This window comes from Phacochoerus africanus, chromosome 11 (genome assembly GCF_016906955.1).
Source record: "Phacochoerus africanus isolate WHEZ1 chromosome 11, ROS_Pafr_v1, whole genome shotgun sequence".
Taxonomy (NCBI): Eukaryota; Metazoa; Chordata; class Mammalia; order Artiodactyla; family Suidae; genus Phacochoerus; species Phacochoerus africanus.
In genome coordinates this window covers 52658066-52678161 of record NC_062554.1, presented here as the reverse complement: position 1 = coordinate 52678161, position 20096 = coordinate 52658066, and the positions used below count along the sequence as shown (strand labels likewise).

General features: G+C 38.7%; 1 protein-coding gene across 3 annotated transcripts in view; it reads left to right on the top strand.

Moving 5' to 3' along the window:
- The window catches only part of CDON (cell adhesion associated, oncogene regulated), a 98866-nt gene that overhangs the window by 60799 nt on the left and 17971 nt on the right, over positions 1 to 20096 (top strand). For all 3 annotated transcript variants that reach the window (XM_047752823.1, XM_047752825.1, XM_047752824.1), the window contains exons 12-18: positions 2810 to 3013; positions 4669 to 4850; positions 5608 to 5713; positions 9530 to 9652; positions 12733 to 12954; positions 14467 to 14717; positions 17369 to 17448. In XM_047752823.1, coding sequence (XP_047608779.1) covers positions 2810 to 3013; positions 4669 to 4850; positions 5608 to 5713; positions 9530 to 9652; positions 12733 to 12954; positions 14467 to 14717; positions 17369 to 17448 — 1168 coding nt within the window. The remainder of the gene's footprint in view (positions 1 to 2809; positions 3014 to 4668; positions 4851 to 5607; positions 5714 to 9529; positions 9653 to 12732; positions 12955 to 14466; positions 14718 to 17368; positions 17449 to 20096) is intronic.

Genomic DNA, 20096 nt, shown 5'->3' with positions numbered 1-20096 from the left:
CTCCGATTCAACCCCTAGCCTGGGAACCTCCATGTGCCGAGGGAGCGGCCCAAGAAATAGCAACAACAACAACAACAACAAAAAGTGATTTATTTAATCCTCACAACAACCCTGTGGGGGTGGTAGCATAGCTATTTTACAAATCAGGAAACTGAGACTCAAGAAGGTTAGGCTGGAGTTCCCATCATGGCCCAGTGGAAATGAATCTGACTAGGAACCATGAGGTTGCAGGTTTGATCCCTGACCCCGCTCAGTGGGTTAAGGATCTGGTGTTGCTGTGAGCTGTGGTGTAGGTCGCAGACTCAGCTTGGATCTGGTGTTGCTGTGGCTGTGGTGTAGGCTGGCAGCTACAGCTCTGATTAGACCCCTAGCCTGGGAACCTCCATATGCCGTGGGGGGGCCCTAAAAAGACAAAAGACAAAAAAAAAAAAAAAAAAGGTTAGGCCACTTGCCTAAAATCATCTAGGAAGTGGTGGAATTGCTATTTACATTCACATATTTAAACTCCAAGTGCAGTATTCTTTACCTCTTAACAACTGTTTGCTGTTTGTTTAGATATTGATGACATTCTTCTCTGTGAAAATGTTTCACTAATAACCTTCTTTTTCGGTTTGATCTGTGGTATTCTTTGATGAGTTTTAACCTCATGTGCATCAACAAAGCAAGTTGTTTGGTTATCTGGTATTAAAAAAGAGATTCACTAACAGTTCTATTCATTCTGTTTCCATTGCTTTCTAACTTGAAAGGAATACAGTAAGTATCATGCAGAGTTTCCTGCTTTGAATGCATTCCTCTTTTTATCCATTAAGAAATTTTTTAATTTATATTTTATTAGGGTATAGTTGATTTATAGTGTTGAGTCAGTTTTTGCTGTATAGCATAGTGACCCAGTCATGTATACACACACACACACACACACACACACACACACACTCTTTTTATCATATTAGCTTCCATTATGATCTATTCCAAGAGACTGGATATAGTTCCCTCTGGTATACAATAGGACCTAGCAATTTGTTTTTAAAATGCCACAAGGAGTTCCTATTGTGGTGCAGCAGAAACACATCTGACTAGGAACCATTGGGTTGCAGTTCAATCCCTGGCCTTGCTCAGTGGATTGGGGATCTGGTGTTGCCATGAGCTGTGGTGTATATAGGTCGCAGATGTGGCTTGGATCTGGTATGGCTGTGGCTGTGGCCAGAAGCAACAGCTCCAATTAGACACCTAGCCTGGGAACCTCCATTTGTCGCTGGTGTGTCCCTAAAAGGACAAAAGACCAAAAAAAAAAAAAAAAAGCCACAATATTCTCCCTACATTTACTAGATGCAGTATTATCTTGTGCTTGTATATTTGTATTCACGTTGAAGAGGGGGCTGAGACAGAGGGGTGTTGCTTGAAGCCAGACACAGGCTGGACAGAAACAGGGCACCCTGGGTAATTTACCAAAGTTAGATGACCATGGCCCAGAGGTGGTCCTCCTTGTTCCAGCTCTAGATACATGATTGTTAGAATGACAAAAGATAATTGGTCTCTTGAGAACCAGCTCACACTTACAAAATACATAGGTGATTAATATAAACCAGAATGGCAGTTCACTGCCTTGTGATGTAACTGTCATACAGACCTGATGGTTTCCATCAGCATCTTTTCCTTGTAGGGACCAAGTGGGAAGCCATTTAGAACCACAAGATTGTTTAGGCAGGGAGAAGTATTAGGTGCACAGTTTAAATGGCTAAAGAACTTACTCCTGATGGGTTCCAGCTACTACAGAATCTAGACTGTCTCATTGGTGGGCTAGAACCGCCCCTCCTCTCGACAGTGCTAACTGAAAACTTGCCAGTGTTAGCTCTCTGCTCACTTTTTCTGCAAGTTCTTGTGGATGGTCACATGGATCATCTGTTTCCTGATAACACTTCTCTTTGTTTAACTACATATCTGGTCGTCCTGCTTTGGTCCTGAGAGATGTTCTCTCCTCTGTTTTTATTTTAATCAGTATTGATTTTATTGGCTAAATGTTATCTCTCTTTATTGCTGGCAGTCTCTTTTTTTGAGCATTCCTGTGGCCTGGATATGTGTTAATAGACTTCAATAGGGAGTTCCCGTTGTGGCTCAGTGGGTTAAGAACATGACTAGTATCCAAGAGGATGCCGGTTCAATCCCTGGTCTCGCTCTGTGGGTTAAGGATCCAGTGTTGCTGCAGGCTGTGGCATAGGTTGCAGATGCAAGGTGGATCTGGCCTTGCTGTGGTGTAGGCCAGCAGCTGCAGCTCCAATTAGACCCCTAGCCTGGGAACTTCCATAGGCCTTGGATGCTGCTCTAAAAAGAAAAAGAATTTAAAAAAAAAAAAAGGCTCCAATAGTAATAGCTAATAAAATCATCTGCATATCATTTGCTGAATGTGTTTTCCGTAGCTCAGATGGATAAAGAAAAAACATTTCAATAAGATAAAACATGATTTTGAAAACTTACTGAATTATAACCACGGTCAGACTTGCAGCAGCAAGTAATAATTACTTATACACTGTTTTAGCTGGAAACACAAAATAGCATGGTCACAATTATCATATTCATTCAGTTTCAGCTTTCAGAACTAATTATCAAATTTACAAATTATTTTACTTTTCCATGTATTCCATTGCCCAATAGCTTCTCACAGAGGACAGGAAGATAGTCATAATATTATTAACTCTGGCGAGAAGTTTGGTGAAGAGCATTTAATAAGATGATGTTTGGAATTTTTCCCTTCTGGTTTGTTACTCTTGTCTCTGATGCTGCCAATTATTGAAATGAATGTTTCCATGTTCAGTTCCAGAGGCACCAGATCGACCGACTATCTCCACTGCATCAGAGACGTCTGTCTATGTCACTTGGATTCCCCGGGCAAATGGGGGCTCGCCAATCACAGCCTTCAAAGTTGAATATAAACGGATGAGGACAAGCGATTGGCTGGTGGCAGCTGAAGATATCCCTCCTTCTAAACTTTCTGTGGAAGTTCGTAGTTTAGAGCCAGGTGGTGATATTCACACATTTCCTTTTTTAACCATCAGTGCTGACTGTAGATGCATATTTTTAATAATCTTATATTCTTTTAATTGTTAAAGTAATGTGTGCTGAGAATTCCCTGGTGGTCTAGTAGTTAGGACTGGGTGCTTTTGTCATTGTGGCCCAGGTTCAATCCCTGGTCTGGAAATTGAGATCCCATATCAAGCTGCTGCATGCTGTAGCAAAAAAAAAAAAAAAAAATTAGCACTTATTGTATAAAAATTTGAAAATATACAGAAGAGAGTAAGTCATCTGAAACCCACTTATCCAGAGATAACCATTGTTTACCTTTTGGTGTACTTCTTTCTAGTCTTTTTTCTATTTTTAATTCAACTCAAGATTATGCCATAAATATTGTCTTCTGACCTTTTTTTCCCATGTTATATCATATGCATTTTCCAACATCATGAACAATTCTATAGTAACTCAGTTTTTATTAACTATGTATCTACCATGTAAGTACCATGATTTACTTAACCCTCCTTTATTTCTGGGCTTTAATTATTTCTAACTGCAAATAAGCAGAACAGTGTTGTGGTGACATCTATGTGTGTATTTTGCTATGAATGATATTTTAAGATGAAAATTGCTCGTTTATAGGTCTGATGATGAATCTCAGCATGATTAGACCCACTGCTTTGTTTTATGGAAAGGAGACAACACTTAGCACCTCTTTGTTCTGTAGGTCTTGTTTCAGCAGGGGCACTCTCCCAGCTCCCCAGGATTTTGAGACTATATGAAAGACCTTAAACTGAAAAAGAGAAAGGCAGTTATCAAAAATAAGCTTCCTTTACTTTTATTTGTTTGGGTTTCATGATCATTTTAGTTTATGGGCTTTTCAATGTACTTCAGTAGCAAAATAGCTGTGTTTGTCTGAACAGGTAACATGAGGAGCCCAGAATGTGTAGGCACAGTTGGGAAAATGTGGCAGCTTTAAATGTGGGTGAAGCTAAGTAACAGTTTGTAGACAGAAAACAGTCTTCAGAAGCACAGTTATATTTAAACTTTTTAGGAAACTTACTTTAGGAGTCTAATTTATTCTTTAGATTCAGATTTTCAGAAACTCACAATCTCTAGAGGTTTTTTTTTTTTTGTAAGTTCTTAATATCTAATCCAAACAGATACCTTCTGTTGTGGCTTCATTCTGCTCCCTCTTATCCTATTATTAGTGGGATCAGAGTGACATCTGCCATCAGCCACATGGCGCCTCCTCACAGATGTAGTCATTGTATTAAACTTTGCTTCGGTTGTTTCTTTTAAAGGGAAAAGACCCTAGTTTTGAGCACAGACACACCAGCCAGTCCTGTATTTGAGGGGCGTGACTCAAAACAGGAGTAAAGTACTCTTTGTCTTCCTCTCCCTGCCCCTTCCACCACAAAAATCATCAGTCTCTCTCCTGTGACTCCCAATAAGGTCTTGGGGTTTTGTGCACACGCACTGAACAGCCACTCCCAGTGGACAGGGGTTGGCAAGAGGGTTGAAATCTATTTCCTATATAGGCTTCAGAAGAAGTAGTTATTGTAGACAGATACATAAGGGCAGTTGCCATATTTTGAATATTGTTCCTGCAGTTGTCTTATGACAGCTTTTTAAAAATTCTGTTTTTATTTCCCCCCTCAAAAGGATCAACATACAAATTTAGAGTCATTGCCATCAACCATTATGGTGAGAGTTTTCGGAGTTCGGCATCTCGTCCTTATCAGGTGGCTGGGTTCCCTAGTCGTTTTTCTAACCGTCCGATAACTGGACCTCACATTGCATACACAGAGGCGGTCAGTGACACTCAGATCATGCTGAAGTGGACGGTGAGTAAACTATCTCTAGTGAGAAAACTTTTTATTTTTTTATTTTTTAAATTTTTTTAAGGGCCCAATCCACAGCATATGGAGGTTCCCAGGTTAGGGGTCAAATTGGAGCTGCAGCTGCTGGCCTACACCACAGCCACGGCATTGTGGGATCCGCGCCACATCTGTAGCCTACATCACAGCTCACAGCAATGCTAGATCCTTAACCCACTGAGTGAGGCCAGCATCCTCATGGATGCTAGTCAGATTTATTTCCACTGAGCCTCGACAGGAACTCCATCTAGTGAGAAAAGTTTCTGATTTGGCAACGTGTGAATTTAATATTCTCGTGACATGATACTATGAACAGCAAATTTTCAAACTTTATTAAGTAAGGGGAAATTGAAGGACACAGATAATTTGTGTAAAAGCACATATTATAAGAGGGACAGGGTTAAAAATAAAATGATTATCTCCTCAGCTCTCATCCAAGTGTTAACTTAATCACCATTTCATGTTTTATTCATTTTGAATCCAATGTACTTTTGTGTTTCTGAACCTGGTGAAATGTATTGCTTTATTTTTGTTTAGCCCTGCAGTAAGCTGAAATGCTCTTAATACGTTTGAATATGTTTAAATTAAATGTAAAATGGCCATCAAGAATGTTTGCAGAATGAAGCTAAAAAAATATTGCTGCACAGATATATAAATCTTAATGGATATGAAAGTTACATACATATATTTTTATCTTTGACAAGTCTTTACTTCTATTTTTTAGTACATCCCATCAAGTAACAATAATACCCCCATTCAAGGATTTTACATCTATTACCGGCCAACAGATAGCGACAATGACAGTGATTACAAGAGGGATGTTGTGGAAGGTAAGTTCCATTGACAGGCTAGAGTCCTAATAAAGGAGTTTTGGAGGGAGAGGTTTTAAAATATTATGAAAAACATTCTCCCAGGTGAAGATAGAGTAAAAAATGAAATGATATGTGTACTAGTACTTTGAACTTTTCCCAAAGAAAGCAATTTTTCCAATTTAATATATTTGACCCTTAAAGAATGTGGGGGTTAGTACTTATATAACTTATAGTGGGCCTTCCATGTCCACGATCCCTCTGCAGCTTCAGATTCAACCCACCATGGACTCTGTAGCAGTGTAGTACTTACGACCGAATGTCTGTGTATAAGTGGACCCACACTGTTCAAGAGTCAGCTGTGTATAGGATATCTTACACTTTGGTTATAGAAACAGTTACAGAAATAGTTCCTCCGAAAAAAATTTTTCTTTTCTGTTTTGTTTAAATGAATAGTGACTTGAACATACACATCAATCGTAGTGCCTAGCTAAAAAAAGAGCATCTCAGGGAGTTCCTGTTGTGGCTTAGTGGCTAATGAACCCAATTGGGAACCATGAGGTTGTGAGTTCGATTCCTGGCCTCGCTCAGTGGGTTAGGGATCCGATGTTGCCGTGAGCTGTGGTATAGGTCGAGGATGTGGCTCAGATCCCCACTTGCTGTGGCTGTGGCATAGGCCGGCAGCTGTAGCTCCGATTGGACCCCTAGCCTGGGACCCATAACCTCCATATGCTGCGGGAGCAGCCCTAGAAAAGGCAAAAAGACCAAAAAAAAAAAAAAAAAAGCCTCTCAGTCAACAGTTCCATTGAAGTCGTGCTAGAAGGATCACATCTCTTTTTTTTTTTTGTCTTTTTGCCTTTTCTAGGGCTGCTTCTGTGGCATATGGAGATTCCCAGGCTAGGGGTCTAATTGGAGATGTAGCCGCCAGTCTATGCCAGAGCCACAGCAACGAGGGATCCGAGCCGTATCTACGGCCTACACCACAGCTCACAGCAACACCGGATCCTTAACCCACTGAGTGAGGCCAGGGGTCAAACCTGCAACCTCGTGGTTCCTAGTCAGATTCGTTAACCACTGAGCCACAATGGGAACTCCAGAAAGATCACATCTTGACCCTGTTACCCGTGTTTAGAGATGCTGAGAAGTTGGAATATATGTAGAGAAAAAATCGAACCGAGAGTATGGAAAGTGTTGAAACTATCTTTTTTTTTTTTTCCTGTCTTTTTAGGGCCATATTCGAGGCATATTGAAGTTCTACGCTAGGGGTCGAATCGGAGCTGTAGCTGTTGGTCTACACCACAGCCACAGCAACATGGGATCCTAGCCACATTTGCGACTTACACCACAGCTCATGACAACACCGGGTCCTTAACCCACTCAGTGAGGCCAGGGATCGAACCTGCGTCTTCATGGATATTAGTCAGGTTCATTACCCCTGAGCCACAGTAGGAACTCCCAGATTTTTATTTTTAAAATCTTTTGAGAGGCTATGCTTTTGTTTGAAACGGCAAGTGTAAATAAAATGAACATCTCTCTCTGTCTCTTCTCTGTATCATTCTCCCCCACCCTTCCTAGTTCTACTATAGAAATGATAAACAGTTTCTAAACTCTATTCTCCAGTTAAATCTTTGAACTTTGACACACTTGCATGATGTGACTGTTGAGGGTCGAACTAGGAAATTACTCGAAAGGAACTTTTGTGTTCAGTTGTAGTGTCTGGGAAAGTGAGCATTGCCTGTGGATCACAGAGAACTTGTTTATGAACATAATAGATGGAGCAGTTAGATGTTTAAGTGGGCTTCACAGTGCTGTGTAATTTGCTTATGCCTTATTTTCAAGTTTATGCACTTGAAATTCTTTTTGTGGCAGTTGGAAACTATTGACTTGTTCTCCCAAACCAAGGAACAGAAGGATTTATCCTTTGTACGTATAGTTTTCTTTAAAAGTCAAGTTTTAGATTATTTATTTATATTGACTCAAAATTGTTTAAGTTTTGAGATGGATTGTTAAAGAATACAGTAAGAGAAGAACAGTTATTTTGTTATCTTATATTCTGAATTAAGTTCCACACTTATGTAAACTATGTGTTTCCAATATACCATTTCAAGATGAGTATTTTAATCTTATCAATTGAGTTTCCGGTAAGTCAAAGTATCAGTCATTCTGATCTTTAAGCCTATGTTTTGATTTTTTACCTTTTCTAAAATATTATTGGAGAAAAAAAAAAACTGCCTGCTAAGCAAAGGGATATGCTGTTTGGTTGATTTTAAACCTAATAATGCATTTAGATGTCTCATTCGTCGAAAATCCATGAAAACTTTATCTCTGTGGATATTTCTTATAATTGGAGTAATTACCATAATAATGAAATATTAATCTAACAAGACATGTATTGCTTTAGTTATTTTCTCTTATTAGTAACATATCAGAAGCTTAGTTTAATTCCTTTTCACTAGTGCTATGAGAGGAAAACTTCAAGTCTAGTGTTGTAATTATTTAAGTAAATGTTGATAGGTGAGTGGAGGACTGGGCCAGGAAAGACATCAAGACAGAGAAAAAAAGTAGAAAGTTTTTTTGCAATTTGGAAATAGGTCTGTTGCCATCTCAAGTAGATTTTGAGTCATTTCTTTTAGGGTCCTCTTTACACTTAATAAATGGGGCATAGAATTCTTCACTTCTTGAGTCTTTCATAGTCCCTTGATACTAAAACAAGCTGATTCTCTTATAAATTATTGGTCTGTATGAATGAGGGCGGGGCTTTATATTTGTGGCCTGGAAAGGGCTAGGCTTCCAGATTGAGATGTTTTTGTCTTTGTTGAGTTAGGAGGGATCCTGGAGCTGTTGGTTCTGCCAGCCAAGTAGATTTGACTTGTGTGTGTGTTGGGGGGGGGTTGGCATTGTTTTTCTTCCTCTGCCTTTAATTGATTCTTAAATCAGTCGGTGGTATAGTTGAGTTTCTAAGAAACAGTGGAAACAGTTTGAAGAGGTATTTCTAAGAAGGATTAAAGATGTTTGAAGAGTTCATTGAATCTGGCAGAAGTGTCCCTGTTTATTCAGGTTTGTCACAGGTCCATAGAAGAAAAAATGGAGAGTGATTTATCCTGGAGTGTTCAGTCTAGAAGGGCTTCTAAATGAAACGCTGGCCGTGTGCCATGGGTTAACAGAGTCATTCTGTTAGAGATACTTGTGTGGTTTGGAGACCCTGATTCAAAAAGAAAGAAAGAGTGACAGCAGTAGCCAAGAGTTTCCCATTGTAGACTTTGCTTTTGGACTGTTCTGGAATTCAAGCATTCATGTGTATGTCAGTTCATGTCACGCCCATAAAATTGGAATGGAGAGTTTTGCTAGGTCCTCTCTTGTAAAGTGGTCACTTTTTCTGGGTAAGGTGACATTTTCTGATTTCGTTCATGGTCTTGCTTTTTGGTGGGTGGACAGAGTGGATTGACTGGCTGGGCTGAAATAGAGAATAAGAGGACTTGAGGGGTTTTTTTCACTTATGATTCAAATTAACATGTATTTTATGAAAGACTTAGCACTTACTTGTAAGAAAACAAAATACGACTAGCCACAGACTGGTATAACTTTAATTCATTTTATCTGTTTTGTCATTTTTTTCCATGCCATTTAATAGAAATGCTATTTATCTGTTGTGCATAACTAAAATATCTATATGAAGTATATTTTTATTACACACACTGACCATACCATGCAGTGATGGCTGCTGCTCCAACGTCATTTTGAAATTAGTAAATGATTATACTATTGTTTAGGTTGTGGGGTATGGAAACTATTAGGTTGTGGGGTATGTAAAGCTTATCTTTTATTTTCACCTTCTAGGTTCAAAGCAGTGGCACATGATCGGCCACCTGCAACCAGAAACCTCCTATGATATTAAAATGCAGTGCTTCAATGAAGGAGGAGAGAGCGAGTTTAGTAATGTGATGATCTGTGAAACAAAAGGTAGGAAGGGGTGAGAATTAGAGCTTTCTCCCTGGACAGAAGAGAATTCTGAACTCTGGATTATTCCTCCTGACTATTGATATATTTACTTCTGCTTTGGACCATTTTTTAGGCTCATCTATTTAGACTGTACCAACAGTCTAGCCTTGTGTTGGCTAGAGAACTCATCCTAAAAATAGTTTTCATAAGCATTAATCGTGTTAATTAATTTGTGTGACTCTGAGTGATTCGCTTCCCTGGTTTTTCCTCCATGAAGGAATAGAAATATTTGCTAATTTCCGAGATTGCCGTGAGAATTAGAATCCTTAAAAAAAAAAAAAGTGTAAGAGTTTTAAGGAAAAGAGCCATATATGTTTAAAGTGGTTTCTTGAATGGCAGATCTGTGCAATACCACCTACTTAAACAGAATTAGTCAATAAAGTGGAATTTTCAGCTCTGCCTACATACATAGATTAGCTGTCAAATGTTACCATCTTTGAAAACAGAAAATACCACACTTGAGTAATAGAAACAGCTCCAGTGAAAGTGAGGCTCAGAAAGTTTGAATTATAAAGCTTTGGTTTCATTGTTTAATTCTTTCTTCTGCAATACCCACATATTAAATTCACATTTTTGTTTTTGGCCCTCCTGGTGGCATAATGGAAATTCCCAGGCCAGGGATTGAACCTGCGCCAGAGCAGTAACCTGAGTTGCTGTGGTGACAATGCCAGATCCTTAACTTGCTATGCCATAGGGAACTCCTAAATTCACATTTAAACATACATACACACAGCCCTGTTGACTTACCTTAAATTTCATTTGTCGAGCATATATTTTGAGTACCTTTTTGTACTGGACACTATTAATGAGCATTTCTTACTTTATCCAGAGTGCCATGACACTTGGAGCAAAATTAAATAAAAATGAAATTTATCGTCTCTCATCCTAAGACATTTAAGAATCTAGCCAGGCAGAATGTAAAACACAGACAGCAATATGTTTACTGGTTGTTTTTAGTAGTTTTATAGTATAGTCATTAATTGACTTTGCTAGGGAATAATAGGTTCTATGTACAGACTTTCAGATCAATGAAACACAAAAAAATTTCTTTAAAATGTAAATTGTTGGAGTTCCTGTTGTGGCTCAGAAGGTTAAGAACCTGACTAGTATCCATAAGGACACAGATTTGACCTCTAGCGTCACTCAGTGGGTTAAGGACCTGGCATTGATGCGTGGGTCACAGATGCAGCTTGGATCTGGTATTGCTGTGGCTGTGGTGTAGACTGGCAGCTGCAGCTCCGATTCGACCCCTAGCCTGGGAACTTCCATATGCTGCAGGTGTAGCCATACAAAGAAAAAAATAAAGTCAGGTAAGGGGATATTAAAAAAATAATAATAAAATTAAAATGTAAACTGTTCATGTAATGTCTTTGTAAAACGTATTCCACAATTCCCAACCTCTTTAAGTAGAACATATGATACATGGTGTTGCCTTTTAAAGAAATGATGGACGGATCTTGTGAAAAGCAATGGCCTTATCTTTAGTCATTCAGTCAGGGTTTCAGGAATGACACAGGTGTTGGAGGCCAGCCACTTTCCCCCACCCTTAAAGATCATGAAGTGTCATGATTGTTCTTTAGTTCTTGCTTTCTCTTAGTGTTTTTTCATCTTACTTTGCCCATTTCATGCTCCTTGCTCTCTCTTCTTACTGACATTACTAGACTGTCTCACTCACCAGCCACCGCATAAGTTTTTAAGTTCAGCAAGAGGTTGGCAACTGCTCCTGGCGCTTGGTAGAATTATGAATTAATTAAGAGTAAATAAAGAGTGAATAAACCTGAAGAACTTCCCTCTGAGTAACCATGGATTTAATGTATGATCTGTTACATTCATTTTGCCTCAGAAACTTGTTTGTTGTCTTTGGAATTGGCAGGACCTTAGCATTATCTAATCCAACATACCACCCAAAGTAGAAATTTCCTTTAGAGCCTCTGCCAGGTATTCTTGCAGCTTTCAGTGATGGAGAGCTCTTTCCTTTGAAAGGCGGCGTCTCCTTGACTGATTTCCAGCCCTGTTCTGGGTAGCTGAAGTTCCTAGAAAATGAAACCCCCAGTATAATGTTTGTTGAAGTAGATTTGTAAAAAGACCACTCTGTTCCTGAAAGTTGTTAGGCACCATAACAGGAAATATAGTATAATAACTAATAACAATAACAAAATTGATTGAACACTGCCCTGTGCCAGACTCTATGCTAAGAGCTTTATATGCATTAATTCATTTATTCTTCATTACAACTTTAGGATGAAACTGTTACTATTAGCTCCATTTCCACATGCAGAAACTGGTTCATGGAAGTTGAAGTCCTATAGCTGAGATTAAGTGTTGGAACAGGGTAGAAACCTAGGCAGTGTCTAGAACCAGGCCATCAATCACTATGCTCTGTTGCTTTTCCAGGACCTTTAAAACATTCAGAGCCTGTTATTTGGGGACAGAGAAAATGAGGTTTGAGTCCCACCTGTTTTTAGCTTTTGTTATTGCCATTATGCAGAATATCAGTGAATTAGGTGGAAGTACTGCATTTATGTGGACTCCAAATATTTTTGGTGGTGGAATGCTTAATATTCTGCATGAGGTTTTTGGAATTGTATATAATTGTTCTAATAGTCCAAAGTCATATCTTCTAATGTGATTCACATGCTAGAGGCATGAAATATGTAATTGTGAGTTTCATTTGGCTCAAGGCATGTCAGATAGAAAGGTGTTTTTGTCCCATCCCTAAGTTGGAATACTTTTATCTCCACTCTTTGGGAGTTGTCTGCAAGTACAATTGAGCAGATAATCATATAGCAGTTTGGGTTTAGACCAAGTGCATATGTTTCTCTGATCTTATGGTTTCTCTAGAATTTTGTGGCCTAAAACCTTGGCACATTTGATTTTTAAACTTTTCAGCCCTCTCTGTGACTCATTGGTGGTCAGATCATCTCAATAACAAGCATAAACAGACTGGCTTGCATTCCTAACCAGACCTCCTTCGGAGAGTAAACCATTTCACAGAGTCTGCCTTCGCTCTGACATCATGTTTTCCTTTATATTTCAACTAGTAAAACGGGTTCCTGGTGCTTCTGAGTACCCTGTCAAAGACTTGAGCACCCCTCCAAATTCTTCGGGGAGTGGAGGAAATGTTGGACCTGCGACTAGCCCCGCCAGAAGCAGCGACATGCTGTATTTGATCGTTGGCTGTGTGCTGGGTGTCATGGTGCTCATTCTCATGACTTTCATTGCGATGTGCCTCTGGAAGAACCGCCAGCAGAATACCATACAGAGTAAGCCATTCATCCGTGTCTCCCTTTCTTTTTCTAAAGATGGGTAGAAAAATATTGTTGGAACAAATATTTATTTCTAACACGTTTGTGCCTTAGTGTTGTGGTAGAAAACACATTCGATGCTCTTCATTCAGCAGAGGTGACTTTCAGACCTAGCTGTCAGCCAGAGTAAGTGGAGCATCACATTCAATTGCCCAGGAGAAATAAACAACAAAGCCAAAACTAAGCAGGTCTCCAAGTAAATAGCTGACTTAATGCTGGGAAACCCTGACTATGTTGGACCACCAGAGAGGATGAGTACTTGCAGCATGAGCTTTGGAACTGCTGCAGGAACCCCTTCGTGCTGGTTCACATCTGGACGAGGGATGGAAAAGGCACGAGGGAAAGGAAGGTAGTGAAGGCTTTTCTCAGTTGCTGTCACTGGATGCCACAAATGAAGATAATGCTGAGGGTCCTGACTTAGTACTTAATGTACCAGAACCACTCCAGGGTGGTGTTGTTCCCCACCCCCCGCCAAATGTGTCCAGTAGTAGGAGTATTTGGACTGCCAGTGTTGGTGCCATATTAGAACAAATGTCCTGGAACCCTTTTTCCTTTTCTTTCCCTGTTTCTCTTGCCCTTCATTCAAAAGATACTCACCGGCTGTCTCCTCTGTGCCCCACACTGTGGTGGACAGTGCAGATGTGGTGCCTTCTCCATGTAGGTTAGCGGAGAAGAGAAGCAGGCATATTGATGGTAACACACCCATGTAGGCATAGGGCGGACTCCTCATCCAGCCTTGGAGCCGCCAATCAAAGCTCTGACAGCAAATCCTGGGCAGTTTAGATAATATACTCTCTAAGGGGTGTTTCACTTTTTCTAAGTATATCTGGGAGGTGTGCCTCTGGAAATCAGATATTTGAGGGAGCTGTTGAAATGCTTTTACTCAAAGGAAAGGAATTAATTATAATTAGCCTTTTGCCTTTAGTGCCTCACAACTTCCAACTTGGCTCTAATAACCAGGGAGCTATGTGAATAGTGAATGTTTCTCTGACCCCATCCTTTTACATAAAAGTGGTGTTTATTGCTTTTTGAAATATCCTACCTAAAGTTAGCCTCTTGATGGTGTTTTATACAATTTCTTTCAGCACTTTGAAGTATAGATAGGGGAATTGAAGTACTTTTCCTTAGTGTAGCTGTTACTTTGATAGTTTCACATTGCACAATTATTAATTCTCTTCTGAGTAATTTCTCTCTGATTAATTTCTTTTCCCATTAAAAGAGTCAGTTATAATTAACTCATAGTTCCTGGTTTCCTCCACACTATAAAGGAAATAGCAGCAATAACTTGATTAAAGCGTCTCCCTCAAGGAGGCTTTACATGAACATTTTAAAAATATTTTATTTTAGTATATTTGTAGTTTATTGGAGTTTAATTAACAAAACTTTCTAAGCAAGAGGAAGAGTTGTCCTTTTCATTATCTTACTTTTTTTTTCTTTTGCTTTTTTGCTTTCTTTGTTCTTTCTCAACAGAATATGACCCACCAGGTTATCTCTACCAAAGGTCAGATGTTAATGGGCAGATGGTGGAATATACAACTCTGCCCGGTACCAACCGGATAAATGGAAACGTCCATGGAAGCTTCAGCAATGGCTGCTCCCATCTCCACCATAAGATTCCCAGTGGAGTCACTGGGAGCCTCAATGGAGGGCTGTACTCTGGGCACACGAGCTCTCTAACCAGGACACGTGTGGATTTCGAACATCCTCGTCACCTAGTGAATGTAAGAGACCTACTTATATATCAGAGCCTCCCTGTGCCCCATGGTGGCAGGGTACAAGAGCAGGGTCGTCACATGTGGCTTTTCTCAGTACAGAAACCTCACAGGTTCACTGGAATGGAAGTATATCACCGACCATCCCCTGACCCAGAGTAATCTTGGGAAGCTTTCTATTATCAGGCAGTATTTATAGTCATCATTTCGACTTTGTATTTTAAAATTACTTAGCACTGAAAATGCAGTACCATTAATGAACAGACTGGAAGTTCTTCTTGAGATGAAGTGGAAATACCACTGGGTATGGATCAGACCAAATATTCTAAATTTGATTTTTAGAGCAAAGTCTGAAAGCTCATATGCTTAGAGGAGTCAGGCAGATCCTGAAATTGAGTGAAGCAAGTTGGGGGATGGGGCAAAAGCGGTGGAGGTACAGGGGAGCACATCACTGTCCTAGGAAGTATCCTTGCTTCAGCTCCTGTGGTCTGAGTGCAGGGCTCAGGGCCCTGTGTGGCCAGGTCTTCTGGTTTCTCACATCTGTAGGTCGAGGGGAAATCGCCAGATTTTTTACATGTTGGCAACTAATTCCAGTTTTAGAAAGCATTGCTTGGGCCACACACAGCATGTCAGCAGGCTACCAGATTGTTGCTTCTCATTGATTGCTAGTTTTTTGGTTTATTTTGTCTAATATGTGTTTTTGTTGTTGCCTGTAAGATTTCTGCCTTTTACAGTGTTAGTGTTCTCTAGCCACAGGAGTGATAAACCTTAAAAACTACATTATTTCAGGGATAACTAGCTGATAGGGTTTAGTTTTTGAAATAAGAATAGAATGACTAGCATGTTTTAGATTTGTGCTGATTAAAAAGCTTCCCTGCATTAGGAAGTTTGATTTCTTAGATTGTTTGGATATGCATCCACATTATTTTTCAGTCAAACAGGTGTGTCTAGTTGGTCAAATGAAGCACTCATTTAAGTTTTTGTCATTTTCCAGTTATAGATAAATTTGCTTGTTGCACAATGTGCTAAAGTTTGAAGAAGTTTAGAGTTTTTTATCTTCAACTGCAATAAAGATTTATTAAAATATTACCTTTGGAAAACAAAACTGTAATATATATTTGTATCTTAAAGCTAGAAATCAAATGGCTTTCCTGTGACCTAGCTTTAGTACGTCATAGAAAAAATATTTAATTTGCGTTAGTGCATCTCATTACCAAAAGAGAATAATGATTTCATTATTTTGTGTGGAAAGACATGGCTTATATATAATCAGACTTTCTAAACGGTTTTTGTCACCATTCCTAGTCCAAATGGCTAACATTGTCCAGGAAACTGAAGGAGAGAGCATTAAAATTTGAATAGCACATGCTATTTCCATAAGAAGAAAAAAAAAAATAAGGCTGATGTTTGCTTTAGTATTTGAACACAGTACCTGTGTTTTTGAACAATGAGTTGCTATTTAAATAATCGTTGCCCCACTAGGTGTACAGTTTTAGAGGTTTTTCATCTGTAATCTTAACTCATTAGTTTTCTTACTCTTCTGTTGGGTAGAAATAGGGAAATTTAAAAAAATGCTGTTGGTTGTAAAAATCATTGAATTCACTTTAATATGCTTGGTGGTTCAAATAAATAAATTCCCCTATAGGTTGTTAACTTCATTTTCTGAAACTTTGGAGTTTATCCTCTTGGACTGACTATAGCATAGGAGTATTCCTTCTCTCACTTTTTTTAAAAATTCCTGTTGCTAGTTTGAGAGAATGTTGAGAGAAATTTTCAGTTCTTTTGGTTTGCTTGGATTCTGGCTGTTGTTAGGAGATGAATGGAAATGGAAAGTATTCTGGGAAAAACAATTGCTTGAACTTTTCCTAACCTTGAAGGCCTGTTCTGGTTTTGGGTGCAGTGTGACAGCCTCCCCCACCCTTATCAAATTCAGTTCTGCTGTTTTTCTTCTGAAAGCAGAATTTTGACTCTAACCAATTTTGAAGAATTCTTGCCATTGTATATGTCAAGTGAACATTTTACAATGAGGTATGTGTTAATCTGGGCATTTTTCTTAATTGCTGGACAGTTTCCGCCAAAAGCAACATCAAAATATTAATACTCCCCTCCAAGTCATTGCTGGCTGAGAATCTGCTCCATCTGGAAAAATATAACATGTTTTAAGACTTCGTGTAGTCAAGTGAACAGACCTAATCGAAAATAGTTACAGGAAAATGAAGATGGGTTTATCTTGTGACATCATTCAAGCAGATTTCCACCCTCTTTCTCCAACTGGCATCACATAAAATTTTTCCATGACTGCTAGGAAAGTGAAAATGAATAGAAGGTTGTAACATATAGTATATTTTGGGCCCACTAGATTTGAAGCACCAAAGGAAAATGACTAAATCTCTCCCTTCATTTGCCTCTTTCCAGTACAAAAATACGTGCAAAAAACATGGCAATTTTTGGAGAAAAATTCTAATGTACAGAACTCATTTGTGAATATGAGGTAAATAGTGATAAGCATAAGAACATGGCTCAGGGGGGTGGTTAAAACATGTAGCTTTTCTTGTTGGCACAGCCTTTGCATTTGAGATGATTTGGCTTCTGGTCTGTGGCACCTTCAGCTGTCTTTCTTTTTTTTTTTTTCTTTTTCCCTGTACTTCCTTCCTGACAAGGGTGGTGGCATGTACACAGCGGTACCTCAGACTGACCCACTGGAGTGCATCAACTGCCGAAATTGTCGCAACAACAATAGGTATGTGGATGTGTATTTGCACAGGTGGTGGGGAATAGGTATATGGCTCCTTTTGTTATTTTCCCTTCAGCAAAGGAAGTTCCTGAACTTTTACCCAAGATATAAATTTTAGAGTATGGCATCTTAAGTTGAAGGCCCAATCTTAATTTGCCCCAGCTTTACAATTTTTGCATTTCTGTGCTTTGGTTTATTTAGATATATTGACAGTATTGAAGACTTTATTTTTGATGTTGTTGAAATCTTTAATTTAGCCTCATTCTCGGCATACAGACTTTGTCTTTTCTCACCTATTCCATTTTCAATAGAACTTTCTCTTCTCTACTGTGTGATATTTTCTACTCTACATTATGGATGAGAGCATGTTTGAATGTTAGGGGAAAAACCCTATTTATAGACTAATTTTTTTTTTCATAGTAGCATTATTGAACTTTTCTTAGCAGATTTTCCAATTTTTTAAAGGGCAGTTATTAAATCCTTAAGATAATTAAATAGCAAAATTTTGCTTTTTTTTAATGTTGGACTTTTTAAAAAAATTTAAGAGTAAGACGTACTCACAGTAGCTCAAATGAGATTGAAATGTGTCAAGTAACATGTACATTTCAATTTTGACAGAATATTCAGAAAGCTTTCATGCTACTTCTCTATGTGTTAATCCTGAAGGATTATCACATATTTTGTTGTATTAAAGTTGTGTCTGTCAGAAATCTTTCATTCTTTTATAGAATGATAGTATTTGATTACATAGTCTCAAAAATCCTTCCCAGCTCCCAAACTCTGCAATTTAAAAATCATGTCATAGTTAGTACATAAAATACCTGGAGTATGGATTGGAGTTTGAATATTTCATTATTGAAATTGGATTTTACTCATACTTTTAAAATGAATTATGAAGTTAAAAGCTGCATCTGGGAGTTATCAAAACCAGAACTTGAAGAAAGACCCGGTCAGCCACTGAGTTAAAAGTACATTATTTCATCATGTGTTTTGAGAGTTGCAGAGCAAAAGCTGTAAAGAGTCTTGGAGATTTTTAAAAATCATTTACTTGACACATCTTAGAGTTTCTGTATTAGCAGGAGCCATCTGCCTATTTTGTGTAGTAAGAGTTGCTTGTTACATTTTAAAATTCTGTATGACCCTAGTTAAATTATAAGATGCTTATGACAGTGAAGCCACATTTTTGTCCTGAGCTTGGCAAAGGCTTTATCACAACTTGTTAGGAACATGCTAAAGAATTGATAAAGATGGTTCATATGCATAGTTAGTAATCAGATGGACTTAAAACACACAGTATTGCCTAAATCCAGAATGTGTTTTCCTTTGTGGTGCTTGCAGCCATCAGCAGATGTGCTTCAGCTTAGATGTTAGAATGATGTAATTAGAGGGCTTCAGGTCTAAGAAAGTAGACATAGGCTTTATCGCTGCTTAAATCTGTAACTTTTGTTATATAATCTCTCTGAGATTATTTCATTATCTGAAAAAAAGGAGAATTGTCTAGGTAATGTAAAATTGCTCCTGACATACTCTGATTATAGACTTTGGTAATTTGCTGCCAATCTTTATGATGAGGTATCGTATCCTTGTAGCAAAAATACTTCCCACTTCCTTAAAAAATTGGAATGACCTCTACCATTTTGCATTCTTGGCCGTGTGTGTGTGTGTGTGTGTGTGTGTGTGTTGGGAGGGTATTTGGGGGTTTTATTATACATTTTTTTTTCCTTTAGGACAATTGACAATTCTGTTTGTATTGATTTTCAAGTTAATGACTTCTTACATTTTCATGTTTGGGGGCTTTGCTTTTATCTGGGTACATAGGTGAATTCTCTACAGCCTGGAAAAAACAGGTTCTGTTTCTCCTTGACTTAAATCTTCCTACATGAGAGTCCACCTGTTTAAGGCCAACCTTTACTTACCTGCATTGCCTCCAAAATTAGCCAAGAGGCTCATCTGGCTTCCAGGAGCCCTTATGTGATTTTGATAAATATCAATAAGTACCTACTTTTAACTCTGGAAAACTGGTGTCATTAAATCTAAAGCTTCTAATTTTTTTAACTTTGAAATTGAAAACAGGTATCTCCGTTCAAGATCCCAAGATGGCAAAATTGGTAATAAGTTTCTAATGCGGAGAGGTAGATGATATATCATTTACTCTACAAATATGCACAATGTTAGTCAATTTACACTTTTAGAATATCAGTGTAATCGCTAAGCATAAATATGCATTTCCTAATGCCAGCTGAAAAGAGTGTGTACACAAAAAAAGAGGCATAATTTCATTTAAGGTTTATGAGGGCTATCAAGTGGGCATTTTAGAGTTTTTGGGTGTTCAGTCAAAAGAAACATCTACTGGGGCAGGCCCCTGGTGGTCTAGTGGTTCAGACTCAGTGCTTTCACCACTGCGTCCTGGGTTTGATCCCTAGTTTGGGAACTGAGATCCCACATCAAGCTGCTACATGCCACAGCCAAAAGAAAGAAAAACATTCACAGAGCATTAGCCAGGCAGAAGGAATCACAAGTCAAGGAAGGAGGAAGGATAATATTTACCTGAGGGTAAAGCGTCTAGTTCAGTGATTATCAAACTCATTCCAATGAGCTTGAGGGATTTTTTTTTTTTTTTTTTCTTTAAGGGCCGCACCTGAGGCCTGTGGAAG